This window comes from Nicotiana sylvestris, chromosome 6 (assembly GCF_000393655.2).
Source record: "Nicotiana sylvestris chromosome 6, ASM39365v2, whole genome shotgun sequence".
In the NCBI taxonomy this organism is placed as follows: Eukaryota; Viridiplantae; Streptophyta; class Magnoliopsida; order Solanales; family Solanaceae; genus Nicotiana; species Nicotiana sylvestris.
This window is the reverse complement of record NC_091062.1, coordinates 184,544,721-184,563,938: the sequence shown is the minus strand read 5'-3', so window position 1 is coordinate 184,563,938 and position 19,218 is coordinate 184,544,721. Positions and strand designations below refer to the sequence as shown.

The window sequence follows — 19,218 nt, the reverse complement described above, 5'->3', positions numbered from 1 at the left end:
GGTAAGTACATAGGGGTTCAATTAAGGAAACAACTAATGAAGAATCAGTAAAATACTCGGTTAACCAAATAAGGTAAGAAAACAAAATAAAGTTGTAGAATATGAAAATAATCGAAAATCAGCATATAGTAAATCATGGAATCAAGGATTCGAAATTACTGATTTAAGGAGAGTAACCTGGGTTCCCATGAATAAGAAAATAAACAAGTTAAAATAGGAGAATCGAAAGTCTAAAGGGAAGTTTTTCAAATCAAGTCAAGAAACAAGGAGCTCAGAGTTAATCAAGGAGAGAGTCATGAGTCAATGCTTCAGCATATAAATAGAGCGAGATAGGAGTAACCAAACATAGCAAGCAAACAACCAAGTCTTGACTAGTCAAGACGAACACAAGCACATAGAGCTGATGTAGGTTAGGCATAAGAAACTCAGTGGAAACACATTCGAAGCGAGGTAGTCACAGAAACTCAAACAAGAATAGGCCAGTCACAAAATCAAACGAAGAAACCTAGAAAAATTAGGGCTTTCAACATAGGCGAGTTGAAGAGGTAGTAAACTCACAGAAACAGCCAAAATTGCAAGAAATAAAAGTTTAAACATAAAAAATCAGTTTAAATAAAGTTTTAGAAGGAGTTCCGAAAACCCTAATTTTAGAAGAAGATAAAAAGCACTTGGAATCAACGATTCTCGTAAAAGAGTTCCAAGGATAGTGTAAAACATTAACGAAACAAACTCGAATCATTATAAATCTGTACAAATCTAAGAGATATAGGAAGAAATTAGGGTATCAGAAGAAATCCATATAGAGATGAAAGAACCTGTCTAGAATCCCAAGGATTGTAACAAATACAGTATGATTTTGCTCGAAATCACACTGAAGTAGCCAAGAACAGACAAGTGACGAACCCTAGATATAAGTTGGCATGGCCCTGGGCCCTTGAAGACCTTTGAGAAGGCAAGCATGGCATTAGAGGAGCCATTGGAGGCTTAGGAGTTGATGGGAGATCGCCGGAAAAGACCGGAGAAGAGAGGTTGGCGGTTAAAGGGGCTAGAGTTTGATTGAGTTGCTGAGAGAGGAAAGGAGATGAGAGAATACAGAGGCGACGGATTTGGAAAATGTTTTAGGGTTGGGGGTCGTTTGGAATAAAAAGGCAAGAATGAATGGGGGTCGTTGATCTTTTAGATCAACGGCCAGGATTTGATAGGTTTTGGGTTGGGTAGGGGTAATTAGGGCATGGGTCGGGTAATTTGATTAGAAATTGGGCTGGGGTTGGGCTAAAATTGAAATGCAATCTGGCTATGTTTTAAATAGCCAATTTAATCCCATATAATTTATAATAAATAACAAATAATTTCTAAAAAGTAATTTTGTGTACTAAAATGATTTAAAATAGATATTTAACATTTTAAAAATATAGAAGATCATTTTTATGTATATAAATGTAATTATACATTAACAGGGCTAATATTGCAATTATATGCAATTTAGCTTTAAAAATGCAAAATGCATAAAAAATATTTTAACCATATTTTGGCATAAATATAGAAATTAAATGACTAAATTACCACAAAAATAATTTGAGGGATAATTATTGGGGATTTTATGAGTAAAAGGGAAGGAAATAAATCAATTTAAAAATTTTAAAATTATCGAAAAATTATAACAACCTTGTGCATGCTTATATATGCATATATATGCTATTTTGAAGGTATTTATGCATATAAAAAAATATAGAAAAAAATTAGGTATCAACAAATATTATCTACTCATTTTCCTTACCGTATGTACTACAAAACTAGAAGGAAATTTACGTGTGATATTGGTGGAACTGTGGAAATTGAACCGACACTTTTTGACTATAGAGATATAGTTACAAACCTAGCTAATCCTTTGAAATAAGTTTATTTCTACTGGTTACCAGTTATAATTGATAAATTCTTTTTCCACTAATAATGTATATAACTTAAACTCTTATTAAATTAACTTTATTCTTAGGTCCATTTTTCTGTCGTCCAGCAGTGGCCACTAAACAAATGTGATTTTGCTGCAATCCTGACTCATCCATCCCCTCAGTCAAAATCAGTGTATTACACAAAGTGATCAAGAACATTAAGAGCGTCGTTTGGTTAGAATAAGACTTATGCCGGTATAAGTTATGTTAGTATAAGTTATGTTGGGATAAGTTATGCTGCATTTGTTGTTTATTCACTGTTTGGTATGTTGTATTAAAAATGACAATTGTATAATTTCTAAGAAGAAAGTATAAGTTATACCGGTACTAATTATCACACCCTCTATAAGGTGTAAGTTATCCCGGTATTAAAACCAGCTGATTTGCTAACCAGGATATTAAGATGGTATTAAATTTTTATACCACCCCTATACCTTCTTATACCCATACCAAACGACCCCTGGCTACTACCTTTTTCTTTTCTTCTTAAATTTTGCTTTTAAATTACTTTATTAGAATGACCAAGCATTAATCAAAATTGCAACTTTAGTTTAGACAAAGCAAGGAGTTTCGATAATCATATAATACTGAATTACTAGTTGTTTTGTATATTTTGACTATTTCATCGTATAACTGTTATCTCCCGTTAGCACATAGGTGTTGGGTAATTTTTCCTGCCAAGACTTAAATAATCAAAACTTGAAACCTCGACTTCAAGGTTTACAAATACTTTATTAACCACTAGGTTATAACGTTGGGTGCATGTAAAAGAACTATAGTTTATAAACTACTTCTATCATTAACTCATGGATAATTAGTGAATGGTCAATTTCGAGCCAGTAAGTAACTGACCAGATGCAATTAAATGTTTAATAATCTTATATGAAACCAAACAAGGAATACAATGGGAACTGAAATTTATTTGCCGACTGTATAAAAATGGTTACCCTTTTCATTTATTTCTATTACCCGTGAAATTAAGCGAAGAAAACGAAAATAATGTCGACTTGTAAATTACAGATCTTATCCTTTTCCAACAAAATCTGCAACTACTACTTTCTGTATAATTCCCATTTTCAAGTGGGAAGCCATAATGGAAAAAGTAATTGGATTTGCAATTAAGATGGCCACAGTCCCAGATGGGAACACAAAATAAATAATTATTAATGAGTAAAAAAGATTAGTCTCTTCAGTTCTGGGACATCCGATAATAAACACTAAAATAAATTAAATTATGCGCAGTGAAATTCAAATTAAGAAATGAATGATTTTATTGAATTTTGAAGTTACATATATCCAGCAGTGGAAAAGAAATTAATGAGGTATTTAGTAGAAATACAATTCCAATGCTTTGTTTTCTTCAGCCATATCTGCTTAACTCTTGTATCTTTTTTGTCCTCCACCTTAAGCCTTGAATTTTGGGAATTGAGCTGCAAAAGTACAACAAAATCAATTAAAAGATGGAACAAGAGCTAATAAAAAGAAAAACAAGCATATTGAGAAAATCATATCGAGTAGAACATTCATTGTGCACCCAGCATACTATTCAAATAAAATTTATATGATTAAAAGTCATATAAATTTACGAGTTTTAAGAATATTTAATTCTTTAAAAACAATAGTATAAAGCAAAAAAAAAAAATTGCTTAATTCTTCAAATAATAATACTTCCTCCGATCACAAATATTAGTCATCCTGAAAAAATGAATTTGTTTCGAAATATTTGACATTTTAGAGAATAAAAAATCATCTATTACTTCTTTTTCCAAACCATAGTAGTACTCTAATTAGTGCAGTGTTAATCAAATTAGACGTTGAAGAGAAATAAGAAATAGTTTTAAAAAACATTATAATACTGTTGATTCAACAACAACACAACCCAGTAAAATTCTACTAATGAGGTCCGGGAAAGGTAGAGTGTACGTAGACTTTACCCCTACCCCGGAAGGATAAAGAGGTTGTTTCCGGGAGACCCTCCACTCAACAGAATGGTCAATATATAATATCAGAAAAAGAACAAAAAAATAGATCTGTAACATTCTAATACTGTTGATTAAGGCGATTAAATGTCATTCTCAAGGTTTGTAAAAACTTTAAAAGACAAATAATATGAATCGAAGATATATATACCTCTAATCTCCTTCATTGAACACTCAGTATCACATTTCATCTCACAGTAGGTATAACCATGGCCTTGTTGAGAACATTCCTGGTGACAAGTGTTGTAGCAATCTTTGAACTCTTCTTCAGTGGCTTCAGCCTTAGGAACATTAGACACAGCTGTTAATACAACCATGCACATCAGAAACACTGCAACAAGCTTTTTGGCCTCCATTTTTATTTTCTTTTTTCTTGTTGTATATATGCTTTGTTTTTTTAGTTTTTAATTGCTTGTGGTTTTACAGTGTTTCCTTTGGACGATTTGGTAATGGTCATGGCATAGGTTATTTATAGGGAATTTTGTTGGAGAATAAACCTTAAAGTAGGGAATAGTTTGTGGATTTCCTATGTTGTAGGACATCTATTAGCTTTGCTTAAATTATGGTTACCCACTCAATGGTCATGAGATTTAATTTGTTACTCATATTTTTATTGGCTAAATCAGGAAATGTTCTTCACCACCTAATTGAACTAATATTATCAAAAATATGCATACTTGAAAGCAAGACGGAGCTAGCATGGGAAGTACAGGTTCGGTAAAATTCAATAATTTCGGTGTATATTTTTTGAGAAATTCATTAAATATGTATATATAATTAAATATTTTATAACTTAATAAGTTCAAATTCAGAACTCATAAGCTTCAAAATGTGGATCTGGCCCTATTTGACAGTTGTTTTCACGATGTATATGATAGTAATTAACTAGAGTAGCAATTATTTTTCTAGTGGTGCTAATTCCAGTACTAACTAGAGATAAGAAAAGTGAAGTGCTTCTGACACCACCACTTTACGCGTATAATATATATCTTATATAACTAGCATTATGTTTTAATCAACAGTTTGCGCAACAAAATAAGTTAGTGATAAAATGTAACAAGAGGTATTGAAAACAAACCAAAATGTTAAGAGTCATACGTCTTTGCATTGATATTATCAGGGATGGTAATAAGGCGGTGCGGATACAAAGCGGTGCAGGTTTAAGCATATACAGGACGGTACGGGTTTAGATATATGTGGGGCGAGACGGGCGGGCGGGTTGAAATAAATTTTTTTTGCAGTTTTGTGCGGGTGCGGGTTAACATTAAAATTTCTTACAAAATTACAACTTTTCCGGCTATCCTTATTTTCTTCGGCTTTCACCTTCGGAAGGTGACCTTCCTACCTTTGTTCTAATCTATGAGAAGCTCTCTAGTCCTGTAGTTTATTAAAAAAAAAAAATTGACTAGATTTTTTAATTCTTATCTTAATCAACTTTTTTCCTAGTTTAATTGAAAATACTTTTAGCACTTCAAATTCCTCTGCATACGTGACAGCTTACAATTTAAATTTAAGTAAATAGAATCAAAATAGACACAATGTTTTCAGTCAGTTGTTTATGGCTTTGGTTTCTATTACAAAAAGATTTTATAGTGTATATCATTGTGAAATTAGAAAAAAACACCTCGACATTTCCAGCCCAAGTTTAAATCATGCTCACAATGAAAATTCCAGTCAAAATCTTAAACAGAAACTAACAAATAAAAAAAAAAATCAGCGGGGCGGGGCGGGTTGAAACAGGACCCGCCCGCACCATTGCCATCCCTAGACATTATATAGTTTTCTTATACCATTAGGTTAAATTGACCTATAATAATAAGTAATTTTTTTTCTATAATCAGGGAGATTACACGATAGTGTAAAAAGATATTCACCGTAAATATATATAAGTTAAATCCAAGAATTGTTAGATATGTGTTTTAATGATAGATAATAACTTAATTTTAATTGCTGGAAAACCAATCCCAAAGAAGGATATCACGAGAGTTGGAAAGATTCTAGCAGAAGACCTGAAAGCAAGAATCAAGGAGTCAAACGTGTGAGTCAAGATCCAAAGGCAAGATTCAAGGAGTAAAATTGCTGTGACCGCGAGCTTTATAGAAAACTGATACTTGATTCAACTATTTACCTAAGGTATCAATCAATCAGTATAGAAGATCAAACAATCAATATAGAAGATCAATCATTCTCCATAAAAGATTTGCAGAAAATATTTTATCATGCATAACAGAGAATATTCATCTCAATGGTTTGCAAGGAAAAGGAAATCAAGGAAGCAACAAAAAGAAAGTCCATTCTATTCTTGGAAGAAATTCATCTTGATTGATTCCCCTTGGGTTGCCTTTCAACCATTACACTATCACGCCGTGAAGAATGGAGGCCAAGTCTTTATATATTCTAGAGAAGATGCAAATGAAGAATATACTTTGATCGAACCAATATCAATCTCTTTGTTCTACTTCAAACAAGCATTCTAGTCTGCTATAGATTTATTGTGTAACTAAGAAGAGCAGAAAGAGAAAAGATTACCGGTGAGGCATTGTATCAAGCATAGAGATAAGAACAATGTGACAAAGCTGTTGGTATATAACAACATCAACCCGTCTGTACTAAGCCACTTCATACTTGAAAGAGGACACCCTTGCAACCCAAGGGGACTGGACGTATGATTCATTCTGAATCCAAACCAGTATAAAAATATTCTATGTCATTTACTTTCTGCAGTTTATTATCCCGCATTCAATTTTTAAAAACCCAATAACACAAGTTAGTCGACTACCTCGAAAAATAAAAGAACAATTACAATTCACCCCTCTTGCACTTTCCGGAATGACGTGCTGAAGAAAGTCACATAGCCTTAATGTGCTCGTACACGCAAAGATACAAAAAATTGTTTACGAACTTTTCCTATATAAGAAGACGATCAAAACCTTTTCAAACAAATAATAGTACAAAGGGAAGATCACCTAATTAGGTAAACAATTGTCAAGGAGATAGATATAAACCATATTCTTTATTGAGGTTTAGTTATGAAATATAGCCTTCCTCAGTGTTGCTAACCATTCATTTGGGAGTAGTAATTAGTTTAATAGTTGGCCAACAAAACTACCTATCTTTTCTTGTTCTTTTGTGCTGAAACTTGCGTATATAACCCCCAAAGCTCTGTTCTTGCTCTGCACTCAAACCTGACAAAAACAAAAACAAAAAAACATAACCAAATTTCTTTTTCTTTTGCTCTTTTCTGAAAATCTGTTTTACCCCCAAAAACAAAAATGGCATCCAAAATCAATGTGATGGCTCTAGTTATTACTCTTGTGGCCTTTTTTGGGACTGGAGCTTTAGCTCAATCAAGTTGCATGACTACACTTGTAAGCTTGTCCCCATGTTTGAATTATGTTAGTGGAAATTCATCAACACCATCTTCATCTTGCTGCACAGCACTATCTAGTGTTGTCCAGTCCAATCCTCAATGCCTTTGTGTTTTGGTTAATGGTGGTGGTTCTAATCTTGGCATTGCCATTAATCAAACTCTTGCTCTTGCATTACCTAGTGCCTGTAATTTACAAACTCCTCCAGCGAGCCGGTGCAATGGTAAGATAAAATTCATTCTTCGAGCATTTACTATTAGGTCACATAAAAGATATTTACAACTAACTGTTTATAATAAGTGAAATTAATAACCTGAAAAATAAGGCAGTTAACCTTATATAGGTTAAAATACACTGATATTGTAGTAAACTCTTGAATAATTATTAAAAATAATGATCTAACTTATTGTTATGTGCTTACATTAAGCAGCTGCAAATGGACCAACTGCTTCAGCTGCAGTACCAGCAAGTTCTCCAGCAGGTTCCACTACCCCATCTGATTCCTCAAATGAACTTCCAACAACTCCATCAGGATCAGGTTCCAGTGTTCCAACAGGTAAATCCGAAGAATTTAACTGATATACACTTACAATAGCAACATATTTATACACTATATCAACGTATTTTAACATGTTATTGTTTGTTGCATTAGTGACATGATTTTCCAAGTTACTAGTCCCACTATACTGATATCGGTGTATATTAGTTGAACTCAAATAAGAATGCTTTCATTGATGTAGGTGCTACAGGTTCTAAAACAGTTCCTTCAACACCTGGATCGTCATCAGCAGAAAACAACTCAAAAATTTCTCTTAGTTTAGTTGGATTCCTACTCTTTGTTGCATCATTTGCTTTCACTTCCAGGGGATTCTGAGTTTTTGGAGCGTCATCAGAGCTTGAGAAAAAAGTTATTTAGATGTCAATGTTGTATTAATAGAACAGTACTACTGTTATTCTTTTGGCTTCTCTGTTTTTAGTAGGAGTATCACATTGGTTGTAATTTAGCTTTTTATTGTTGCTTATTTGATTAATTAATATATTCAGGAGGGCTCTTTGTTCTGTCACTTGTTTTAAGTTAATAATTATTTTTCCATCACATAAACAGATATTTATTCATTTCCCTTCATTTATCTTAGCTTCATAATTCAATCAATATTGGAAGAACATCACCTTTCAAGATTTTCATACATAATCATCCAAAGGATTAACAGGTCATTAATGGTGGGACAGCAATGTATAACTTGCGAATGAACAAATTAGATAAATACAAAAATCTAGATCAGGGTTTGATCGATAGTGTAAAAAATCATTTATACCGTCAGTATAGAGGGTAATTAGGTCATCCAAAATTTTGGAGTAGCTACGGGAGAAATATGTGTGGTAATCAGACGATATCCAGCAAAAGTCAGCTATATGTCTATATATATCTGTTTCATTTTTTTTATACTTTTACAATGATAAGTCAACGTAGCTATACCTATAAAGTTTGAACACTGCATTAAACTTTCTTTTCATTTCCTTTTTTTTCAAATCAAGCTTCGCAACTCTGTTGAAGGGAAGCGGTAAAATTGTTTAAGTATGACCTATAGGTCACAGATTCAAGTCATGTAAACAGCAATTAATGTTTGCATTAGGGTAGACTGTCTACATCACACCTCTAATGGTGCAACCCTTCCCCAGACCCTACGTGAATACGGGCTGTTTTGGGCACCGATATGCCCTTTTTTACCTTCCGAACTCTATTGTCTTAAACCAGTTTATATATGGACTATGGTGGACCACCTTACTTAGGATATTCTTAATTCATGCTTCCAATATTTGAGTTCGACATCATGATACTACTTTCTTGATTATGTTTTTCTTTTTTTTGTCCTGAAGATTCTATTACCATATTGTCCATGTTCTGTTTTGATTCTACACTTACTTTTGAAGAAGCAGTAGCTCCATCTTCTGGTTTACCGTCTGTAATTAATTTCCTAAAATTCCATAGGGTAAAATGAAGGTACAAGTCATAGCCTGATGAAATACAACATATTCTTCAACCTTTTTTCCATTGTGAGGGAATAATAACCAAATTAATCGAGGTCTAAAAACCGCTTTCTGTTTTGAATTATGAACACGAAGTGTGAAAATTGACCTTTGACTCTCCATCCAAATGTGGCCGGTACACATGTGAATATTGGTTCTCCAATCACCGGCCATGACCGCCGACCTATCCAGTTTGACTAAGTTCTTAAGTATAGACGGAGTCAGAATTTAAAGTTTATTGATTTTGAACTTGACACTAGTGTTTAACTCGTTTAATAATTGGATTCGTACGTAAATATTTATACATTTAATAAATTTTGCAATACAAACATAAAGTCTAATCAAAAGTTATCGGTTCTTAAAACACTAACTGCGCATATGACATTTAGTATTTAAAAATGTAGGCACCTTTCTGTCCACATGCTTAAGGAGTTTAACCTGTGCATCCTGAGAATGGAAAAGTGTTTTACATTATTAAATTATGTAAAAATAACTAAACAATTGTTCATAATTAGTAAGTAAGATAATTGTTTTAATTATTAAATTAATAACATGCTACAATAAATTAAAATTCATTAACAATCTAGAAGCTAAGTACTTCACATGATATATTTAAGTTAAAAACATATTTAAGTTGCATGATACACGAGTACTATCTTTGCTTAAATAAGCAGCAAAGATAACCTTTTCTACTCCTTGTATGCTAAGAAAGAGAGATGAAGCAAACCAAAATTTGGCAGCTGGAAGCTATAGAGTGGAAGTACTTGTCTTTTCACAAAAATATAGACCAAACCAGAAAACCAACACCTATAATATATACTGTACCGCTGTCATTTAATAAAAGTCGAATGTAGAAAGAAAATTAATAAATGCATACTCACGGATTCGTTATAAAGTAGGAAAAAAGTTGGTCACCCACATAACAAATCTGTCTTTAATTTATTACACCATCTTTCCCCCTTATAAATATCTTTCTCCTCCTATTCACTCTACTACTCAATATTAGTAACTCCTAATCAGCAGCTAAAACTAAGATTTTGAGAAGAATTTCCAAGATCAAATATTCAAGAAAATGAAGATGTTAGCTAGTGCAAGTTCAATTTTTGTAGCTATTGTCCTTCTTTCATTACATGTTAGTGCTCAGTCGGATTGCCAACAAGTGATCGTTGGTTTAGCCCCGTGTCTGCAATACATTCAAGGAAATGCGACAACCCCATCATCAGGATGTTGCACTCAACTTGCTACTATAGTGAAAAATCAGCCACAATGCTTATGTCAAGTTGTTAATGGTGGTGGTTCAAATTTAGGAATTAATGTTAATCAAACACAGACTATGGCTCTTCCCAAAGCTTGTAATGTCCAAACACCCTCTATTAGCCTTTGCAAAGGTATGTTATGTTTATCAATAATATTCTGCTTTCTTTTTCTCTTTTCTTTTCACTTTTTCACTTTTGTTCAAACTTGATGTATATTTTGTATAATGACATTTTCTAGATAAATATTTTTTTTAAAGAAGTCATTTTTTAAGAAATACATTTCCAATCAAAAGTGAAGAATGACTTCCCTTGGACGAAATTTGTTTTCCTTACAACAATATTAAGTTGTAACTTTATATTAATTATTACTTGTTTTATTTAGAGATTATTATTAATATTTAATGCTTAAATTTTTATCAGATTTAATATTATTATTATTATTCATTTTCTACTGGATATTTTTTGTCCAAAAAATATCACTTTTCAAAAAAATATATTTCATGGAAAATGACTTCTGATATGTTAAACACACTCGAGTGAAGATTTTCAAGTTTATAACAAGTTTTAATTTGTCTTATATTATCAATATAAACATTTCAGGTACTACTCCTTCAGGTTCACCGGGGTCTCCATCCACTCCTTCAGGTACGGATAATACGAGCAAAACTTCTTTTTCTAGTAATATATACGAACAAAACTCATCTTTGTCTAAACCATACTTAGCCCACCTTATTACACCGCGTGGCTTCAAGTAGTTCCCCTACTAGTAACACGCGTATCAAACCCACCTTATCTCACTGCATGTGTATCAACCCTTTGGATGTTATTTTTTCTTCCTATTAACAAAATTAATCTTGTATACTTTTGGCAGGTGGATCGAAGGGTGAGCCAAGTGGAAATTCATCAGGAAACTCAGTCAAGATGCCATACTCTCTCTTATTTACCCTTGTAGCTATCGCGTTTTTCGCCACAGTCTTCACCACCATCTGAGCTCCACTTTTGCGTATTTTTTGCAATGTGGTTGAAGTAGTGTGGAGTTGGCACAGTTTGGTTACGCATTTTAAATTTTTTGTTTACTTTGTTAGTGACTTAGTGTGATTGATATACACTTTTGTAATACACTACGCTTAAGGCTAAGGCAGAGGATTTTATGTACTTAGCTAAATTTTGAGCTGTATTGAGAGTTGATCAAGATTGATTTGTTTCTATCCGTACTAGATAAATCTATTCTTTTTATGAGCTACTTCCCTACTTCTAGTGTATATTCTATTATGCCTTCAATCGTAACGAGTAATATGAATATGAATTTTCAGATAATTGAGTTGTCAATATCACTCTGCCTTATCGCAGTGGGGCGTTGTACCTAATCAAAGGTGGAGAATGCAGCTAGATCTAGTTTGAACCGGTTTTTTATTTATTTTGTCCTCTAATGAATCTCCCTTTCTTTTTCCTCCGCTTTGACATAGACATCTGGAGAATAATCAGTCCACATAAATTTCTCAACTAAGAGCATCATATTTTGCAACTGAATACAAGAAGTTATGAGAAGAGAAGGGGTTTTTTTAACTATGAAGCTCTATCCACCAATATTTCCCAATTAATTGGAAATTAACTGCTGCTGAAGAGTTATAAATCATTATTTTATTTTTCGATTATCAAAAATAACAGTAACCCTTCTTACAATGTTCCCAAATAATGATTCATGTGCAATAAGATACAGGAGCCATATCCACTAACATTAGGAATAAGAATAGTATATCCTGTAGCATAAAAGGGATATAAATAGGAAGGACCTATGTGCTTCCTTATGGTTTCTAGGCAAATTCCAAAACCAATTTTCCCTGCCCTAAAGCATTTTCTTTTTAGGCCATAGAAGACGACCTTACCCTAATGTATAAATGTTACTATTTCTTTATTACACGTCCTGAAGATAGGCAAAGTATGTCAGCTGGGCGCTAAGTTGACCAAACTGATGCTATAATACTCCACCCAAATTCAACCTACTTCATCCTTAAACATTCACATGTCTAGAATTAAGCTCCTGGCCCTAGTGAGCCACGATAGCAGGCAAAGCATTCCTTTAAAATTCATCATACTCAGGCTGGAAAAATCCTTAAAAGATGATGGGAATTCCTCGGTTGAATTAAGAATCCAAACCCAACATTTGTATGTACATTTAAAACAGTAGGTGAACATTTCCGCAGTTTACAGAATTGTTGCATGACAGGATTGCACAGATAAATGCAATCATCCGATGAAAGGCAAACTAAGCCAGCGGACACATGGAAACCGTATATGGGAAATGGGAAACGAGGTAAAGTGACAGCGTATAACTCATCACTTTCTCCCTTTCCCTCCATTTCTACGGAAACAAATTGTAGTCTGCACCTATTTAACTGTGCCACTCTTGCTTGAGTCATAGGTAACACTTTTAACGTTGACCTTAAAAACTCATATGGCAAGTGAAGCGAGAGGTATAAGTTAAACAACCCAAAAAAGTATCATATTTCTACAAAATTTTGGAAAAATAGAAGCACTTAAAATGGGAGCTTTAACTTGGTTTAAATAACCGTGGCACTCCTAGCCCTAAACCGGAGCTCATGGTCCATTTAACCCCAAGCTTGAGTTCATCAATTTCTTCAGCAACAATGAAGCCCGTCAGGTCCATTTCAAAACTTCAATGTTTTGTCTCAATTAATATTCTTTTACGTAAGCATAGTTATGGATTTAACTTAACTGTTTGTTCAGATTTTTCATAAGGTGGAATGAGTGTATCTATTGAGCTCAAAAACGGGCAACCTGTGATGAAGTAGAATGGACATATTTGAAGGGAAGATATACGCACACAAACACAACTATGACAAGTAGACCAAGTAATTTGTAGCAATTTTTTGCCTAAACAAAGAACCACCATAATTAAGGATAAATGACAGATTAACTACTCTCATCTTGGCTACAAAAAGTACAAAGAGTTATCCATATGAAATCACCAGTGATTATAGCTGTCTTTGCTAAGTACAGGAAAGGCAGTCAAGTGATTAAAAAAATTCCAACTCCAGAAGAGGAGAGCCAAGTAAAATATTAGTACGTCGTAGCAGCGGCATACACTTCGGAAGGCAAACGAATGAAACTAGTCTTTATCAAACTGCTAGATTAAAAGCAAGACGGCATTGCTTAGTACAATGACAAAAGTAAGAGCTCCAAAACCTAAAACATGATATAACTAGATTACTTCATAGTACCAGTTTTGTCAAAAGAAAGCTACTATAGACTGAAGTGTGCCATAAAAAAACTGAAACGAAACATAACCAGCAATGCTACCACCGAGAAAGCATGGAGGAGATCATCTTCAACAATGATAAGGAGCCTCTTCAACTATCTTCTTCCAACAGCTCAAACAAAAAAGCACTATACACAAAAAGATGTAAACAAATATAAGCAAAAGTTATAGCAAATGATAGCTAAACACAAAGTAGACATCACCAAAACAAAGAAAACTTAGGATGGCTTACCTTATGAATAGCTAGGTGATCAACAATCTCCAGAGCAAATGGAATTTAGCTGAGAGAAGGTGGGATAAACCACTTAACATGCATAATTGGACTCACAAGAGGAAAGCTAAAAGAGAAGATACCAAAGACCAGGAGGTGAAAGGATAGAACTAACTATTAATTCCCCTTACCAATTTTCATTCCAAAAAACAGAAAAATGGTCAAGGGGAAGAAGTAGGAATTAGATCCTATTCAAAGTAAAGAAGTAAAAATGACAAGAATACAGGTAACGGGGTGATGACCAGCCAATTTAGGCAGACACTGATATACTACAAGGAGATGGAGATGGTTAGGATGCAAGATTGAATGGAAGGGCTAAGAGTTTGGTAACAGAATAAAACAGAAATCCAAGTTGCAGCTATCTAATCTGGTAGGGTCTAAGATATATACAATATCTCTGATAAACAGAAGATCTAAAGTAACATGAAGAAGCAAAGAATGAACAATCCTATGAGAACTAGTATCAAGAATGAAAATTGATGGTTAGATGTTATCTCTATAGCATCAAAGAGTTGACCAACAGTTCTGCAACCCCACAAAGGACTGCAAAGCTATCTATCAATTACTGCAACAGGAGATTCCCACTCAACACCCAGCTTCTTCATCCACTGATGTATGCACAAGCATGCATACTTCCAAGATCTTGAACCCCATAGAATTTAACCACGTCGACACATAAATGCATGAACTTTGAAGCAACCTGGAGAGAGTTGACCAACCTGCCAATGCTCATATTGCACTTCCCTTAAACCAACCACAATTAACAGCTGTTGAAGCTTCACCACTGAGCTTAAGCTGCTCTCCACAACGACAAATGCTAAGCAACTAACACAAAGTCAATCTAAAGACTTCTTTATTCACGATTTACACAAATCTACTAGTACTACCAAATTCAAACTACACTATCCCCTACTTAGCTGCTATTCAACACTCCCACCACACATTCATCAATCTGTAATTTTGAGATTGAGGATACGACGAAGAGTCTGCGTGGCAGAGTCAGTACTGACAAATACGATTCCTGGAGAAGGGCTGTGCTCCCTGGTTGGGGATGCAGGAGCGGACTTGGCCATGGGACGCAAATTAATATCAGATGCTGAAGCAGGCAATTCAAGAGAGACAGTCCTTTTAGGCCTGAGAGAAAACTTGGGCATGGGCAAAGAACTAGGGGGAGGAGAATTTGAATAAGCTGGCCCCGCCCACAGTTCAGTAAATTCATCATTCAAAGAATCCTCATTGCTAGAACCAATATCCACTTTGAGATTAATTGGTATCGGAATCATGCTACTTCTGGCTGGTTTTCTCGATTTCGTTTGACCTTCAGAGTGAGACTTCACAGTATTAACAGGCACAGATGTTAAAGGTGATCGTGTCTTGGGAGACAAGGAACCCGAAGCAGCCTGTTTAATGACATGTTTAGACTCGAAAGCCCGGTAATTTTCCTCCCTGCACCTACCAGAAGGAGGTGAACCAAATGACCCAAATCGAGCAGGGCCATGTTGTACCCTGCTTCTCCCATAGAACTGATTCCTATGCTGAGCAACAACAATCATCTTCCAACCGACTCAAATAACCAATTCAATCAAAATCCACTGTAACTAACTATCTTATCAACAAACCTAAAGATCTAACAAGAAACAACAGAGGTCAAAGATTCATACTGGAGTTCTGAAATGCTGTAAAATGACTACAGATCTTAGATCCTCTTTTCAACCATCAGATCTGAGCAGAACAAAATCGCTACCAGATTTATCTACTATCACCACGCTAACCTTCAGTTTCTTCAGATCTATAAGCCAGTAACAAAAAGGGAAAAGGAAAAAAAATCAGCCAAATTACATGATATCAAAACCAATCAGTATTAATGAAACACACAAATCAAAAAATACGAACTTCTAGCATCACACAACATAACCATTATATCTCAATTTCATAAGGTTTATTCTAATACAAAAATCTCAGAATTATAACTTCATATAAATCTAAGTTCTCAATTTTCATTTTCGAGAGAAGTTTCGAAAATTTACCTGATGTCAGAAAGCATGTAGTGACGTTAGAGTGTCTTGAAAGTGTGGTTTTGGGTGAGATTTTTTCTACCTAAACCTAACAAAATTAGGTGCACGTATGTATATATATCTGAATTTGAACAGTAAATACTATTTGTATGGTTGTCTGTGCATTTGTATTATTACGGAGACACCATTGGATTTGCCGACTAAAGCTTTTTTGAGCCCTGAATCCCCGGATCTGAAAATGAAACCAAAAGTCGTATTTAAATTTCATCATAGGTCCAGCGTGCAATTGTACGATTAGCCCTCTGTATGACGTATAACTACGAAAACACCATTAACTTATATGATACTCCCTCAATCCACTTCTACTCGATATTTGACATGTATGCTAAAAATAGATTTTTATTTTTACTTGTCAAGAGAAGATAAATTTTTTTTTTCTGTTATACTCACAGTATTTATTACTCATTTCAAATCATTTTCTCAAATCCACTAAAATATGCATCAATTAATATGGTAAATTATGCACTTCATTTATTATTTCTTAAGGGGCGTGAAAAGTCAAAATTATTGGCAATTGCTACTGGCATTGTTGTTCCCTGATTATTAAAGTTGTTGTTGTTGTTGGATATGAAAAATCAAAACGTGTCAAGTAAAAGTGAACGGATAATATATAAAGTATTGAAAGTCTAATACTCATACATAAATTTATCAGATCATTTGCTCCAAGTATTTTGAACTCCAATAGGAAATGCTTATTTTAATGGGTGTTGTGTTTAAGCTAGTTAGAAATGCATTAAATAATTTGCTTAATTAATCAAGAAGAAAAACACGTTAGAGATGTCCGATCATTGAGAAATCAGATCATTGCTCGTCCATATATAGTCCAGTTGCTAATCAAAGATGAAACGTGTGATTTCCGTTGTGGTCCTTTCGAATAATCAGAATATTGAAGAAGTGAAGCTAACATTTGGCAAGTGAACAAAAGAGCCCGTTTGGACATAAGAACTTTTTTATGAAAATTTTTTATTTTTTTCCGAAATCAGTGTTTGGTCATAAAATTTCTAATTTTCACTTGAAAATAAATTTTGAAATTTTAAAAAATTCCAAAAAATTATTTTTCAAAATTTTCACTTAGATCACTCACAAAATTTTAAAAATAACCCAAAATTATATTCATTTTCAAACACAACTCTAATTTAAAAATACCATTTTCACTTGAAAAAAAAATTCACTTTTTTTTTTTGAAATTCTACAATTCTTATGTCCAAATGCCCACTTAAACAATTCAAAATTTGCCTATCTAGTAAGACTTGTGAATAATTTAAAAAGACAAATAAATATTTTACCAAAGTTATACCTCCTCTTCGATATAACTTATAAACAAGATAAGAGTTGTTAATCTAATAAAACTTATAAACAAACTAACAAGATAGGTGGTATGAATGTTTTACAAAAGTTATACCACTCCGCAAAACTTATAAAAGCGTGATTTTATAATTTTCAAGTATGTAGCTAGCGTCGAGACTATTTTTTAAAAAATTTCATTCGTCTTCTATATTAATAATATTGTATACGGGTAAAATCGAGCTCATAGTACATCTCGGTATCCGATAAAATAACGAAGCAAGAAACATAAAGGACTCGTGGAGCATTACCAGAAGATCAAGCACGACCAACAGAAGGCCATAATATTCACAACCGGTCGGACATCACGGCGTGAATTTCGGCGCGTATCGATAGAGAACGCGTGATTAATTAAACAGAAAATTTTTTACCTTGTATGAAATTGTACCTAGAGTAGAATTCCCCTACTTTATAAAGGGGAGTCTGATTATTCATTGACCACATTACAACGCATGCATACCAAGGCAATATACTCTTATTTTCTTTGTTACTCAAAGTTCTTATTCTTGTTCATCAGTATTTAGTTACTGTGAGCCCAGATCGAGAGCAGATATTTCATCAATGCTGGAATCATCCCCCTCAAGTGGTTTGATAATCTACTATATCTTTATCTGTTTAATATAACGCAATTTACTGTTTCTATTGAGTTAATCCAGCCTGTTTTTTAGGGTAAACAGTTTGGCGTCCACCGTGGAGCTAAATATAATAGTGGTAATTTGATACAAATTTCTATAACACACCCTATTTTACACTTGTGCTTTGAAGTGTCTTTAATTTCATGTCAAAGTTTAAATGTCGAACCTCCAATCTGCTCCTCTAAACGTGGATGCTGAGTCCGGTCACTATTGCGAGAACAACAATGTGGTACCCAGTAACGAAGTGTCCCCTGTCGATCTCAATAGAGTTCCGGTCGCGGGCCCGATCGGCGCCAACTCACATGTGACCATCAATGCGAATTTTCCTACCGATCCCGAGAGCATTGTCCGTGGGGGAGTCCGATTAGTAGCCCAAAATGCACACAACGGGGAAGGAGATGGGATAAACTTAAGAGTGGTCTTCGAAATGCTACAGGCTCAATAGACAGCGATAGCGCAGCTGCAGAACTAAAGCCGCGCCCCAGCAGAGTTGAGCCTAAGCCATCCCGGGAAATCACTCGTAGAAGCGATCCAGTCACGGAGAGGCCGAGTGAAGCAGAACTAGAGACTAACCCTGAGATCATAAAAATGCCCGAGTAACTGACAAAATAGGTAGAATCGGGAGAGAAAAAAAATTGAAGCCAATCACAAAAAGGGGGAAACCTACCATTCTAGGGTCGACCAAATCACAGGAGCACCACCGATATTGAAGGGCCTAGATTCCAAGAAATTTGTTCAAAAAATCTTTTCTTCCAGAGCAACTCCGAAGCCAATCCCAAAGAAGTTCTGCATGCCCGAGATTCCTAAGTACAACGGAACAACCGACCCAAATGAGCATGTGACCTCCTACACGTGCACCATCAAAGGGAACGACTTGGAGGATGATGAGATCGAGTCCGTCCTGCTGAAAAAGTTTGGGGAAACTTTGTGAAAGTGAGCTATGATATGGTATCACAACTTACCCCCTAATTCGATTGACTCGTTTGCTATGCTTACAAATTCCTTTGTGAAAGCACACGTCGGGGCCATCCAG

General features: G+C 34.4%; 2 protein-coding genes, 1 long non-coding RNA gene and 1 other non-coding gene across 4 annotated transcripts; 2 read left to right on the top strand and 2 right to left on the bottom strand.

Annotated features, from left to right (window-relative positions):
- Positions 1 to 4,180: 4,180 nt before the first annotated feature.
- LOC138872111 (uncharacterized) lies at positions 4,181 to 6,791 on the bottom strand. Its single transcript, XR_011400542.1, has 2 exons — positions 6,458 to 6,791; positions 4,181 to 5,937 (listed from the first exon to the last, which is right to left on the bottom strand). It is a non-coding gene; the product is annotated as an uncharacterized lncRNA (long non-coding RNA).
- Positions 6,792 to 7,094: 303 nt separating this feature from the next.
- On the top strand, positions 7,095 to 8,360 carry LOC104239651 (non-specific lipid transfer protein GPI-anchored 5-like). The gene is made up of 3 exons (XM_009794335.2): positions 7,095 to 7,519; positions 7,727 to 7,852; positions 8,037 to 8,360. The coding sequence occupies exons 1-3, from the start codon at positions 7,201 to 7,203 to the stop codon at positions 8,168 to 8,170; spliced, it is 579 nt and encodes a 192-aa protein (XP_009792637.1). The 5' UTR covers positions 7,095 to 7,200; the 3' UTR covers positions 8,171 to 8,360.
- A 1,883-nt stretch (positions 8,361 to 10,243) lies between these two features.
- On the top strand, positions 10,244 to 11,823 carry LOC104239652 (non-specific lipid transfer protein GPI-anchored 5-like). Its single transcript, XM_009794336.2, has 3 exons — positions 10,244 to 10,712; positions 11,181 to 11,225; positions 11,452 to 11,823. The coding sequence occupies exons 1-3, from the start codon at positions 10,397 to 10,399 to the stop codon at positions 11,568 to 11,570; spliced, it is 480 nt and encodes a 159-aa protein (XP_009792638.1). The 5' UTR covers positions 10,244 to 10,396; the 3' UTR covers positions 11,571 to 11,823.
- Positions 11,824 to 13,618: 1,795 nt separating this feature from the next.
- LOC104239653 (uncharacterized) lies at positions 13,619 to 16,374 on the bottom strand. Its single transcript, XR_011400334.1, has 3 exons — positions 16,159 to 16,374; positions 14,093 to 15,920; positions 13,619 to 13,988 (listed from the first exon to the last, which is right to left on the bottom strand). It is a non-coding gene; the product is annotated as an uncharacterized protein (transcript).
- Positions 16,375 to 19,218: the final 2,844 nt, after the last annotated feature.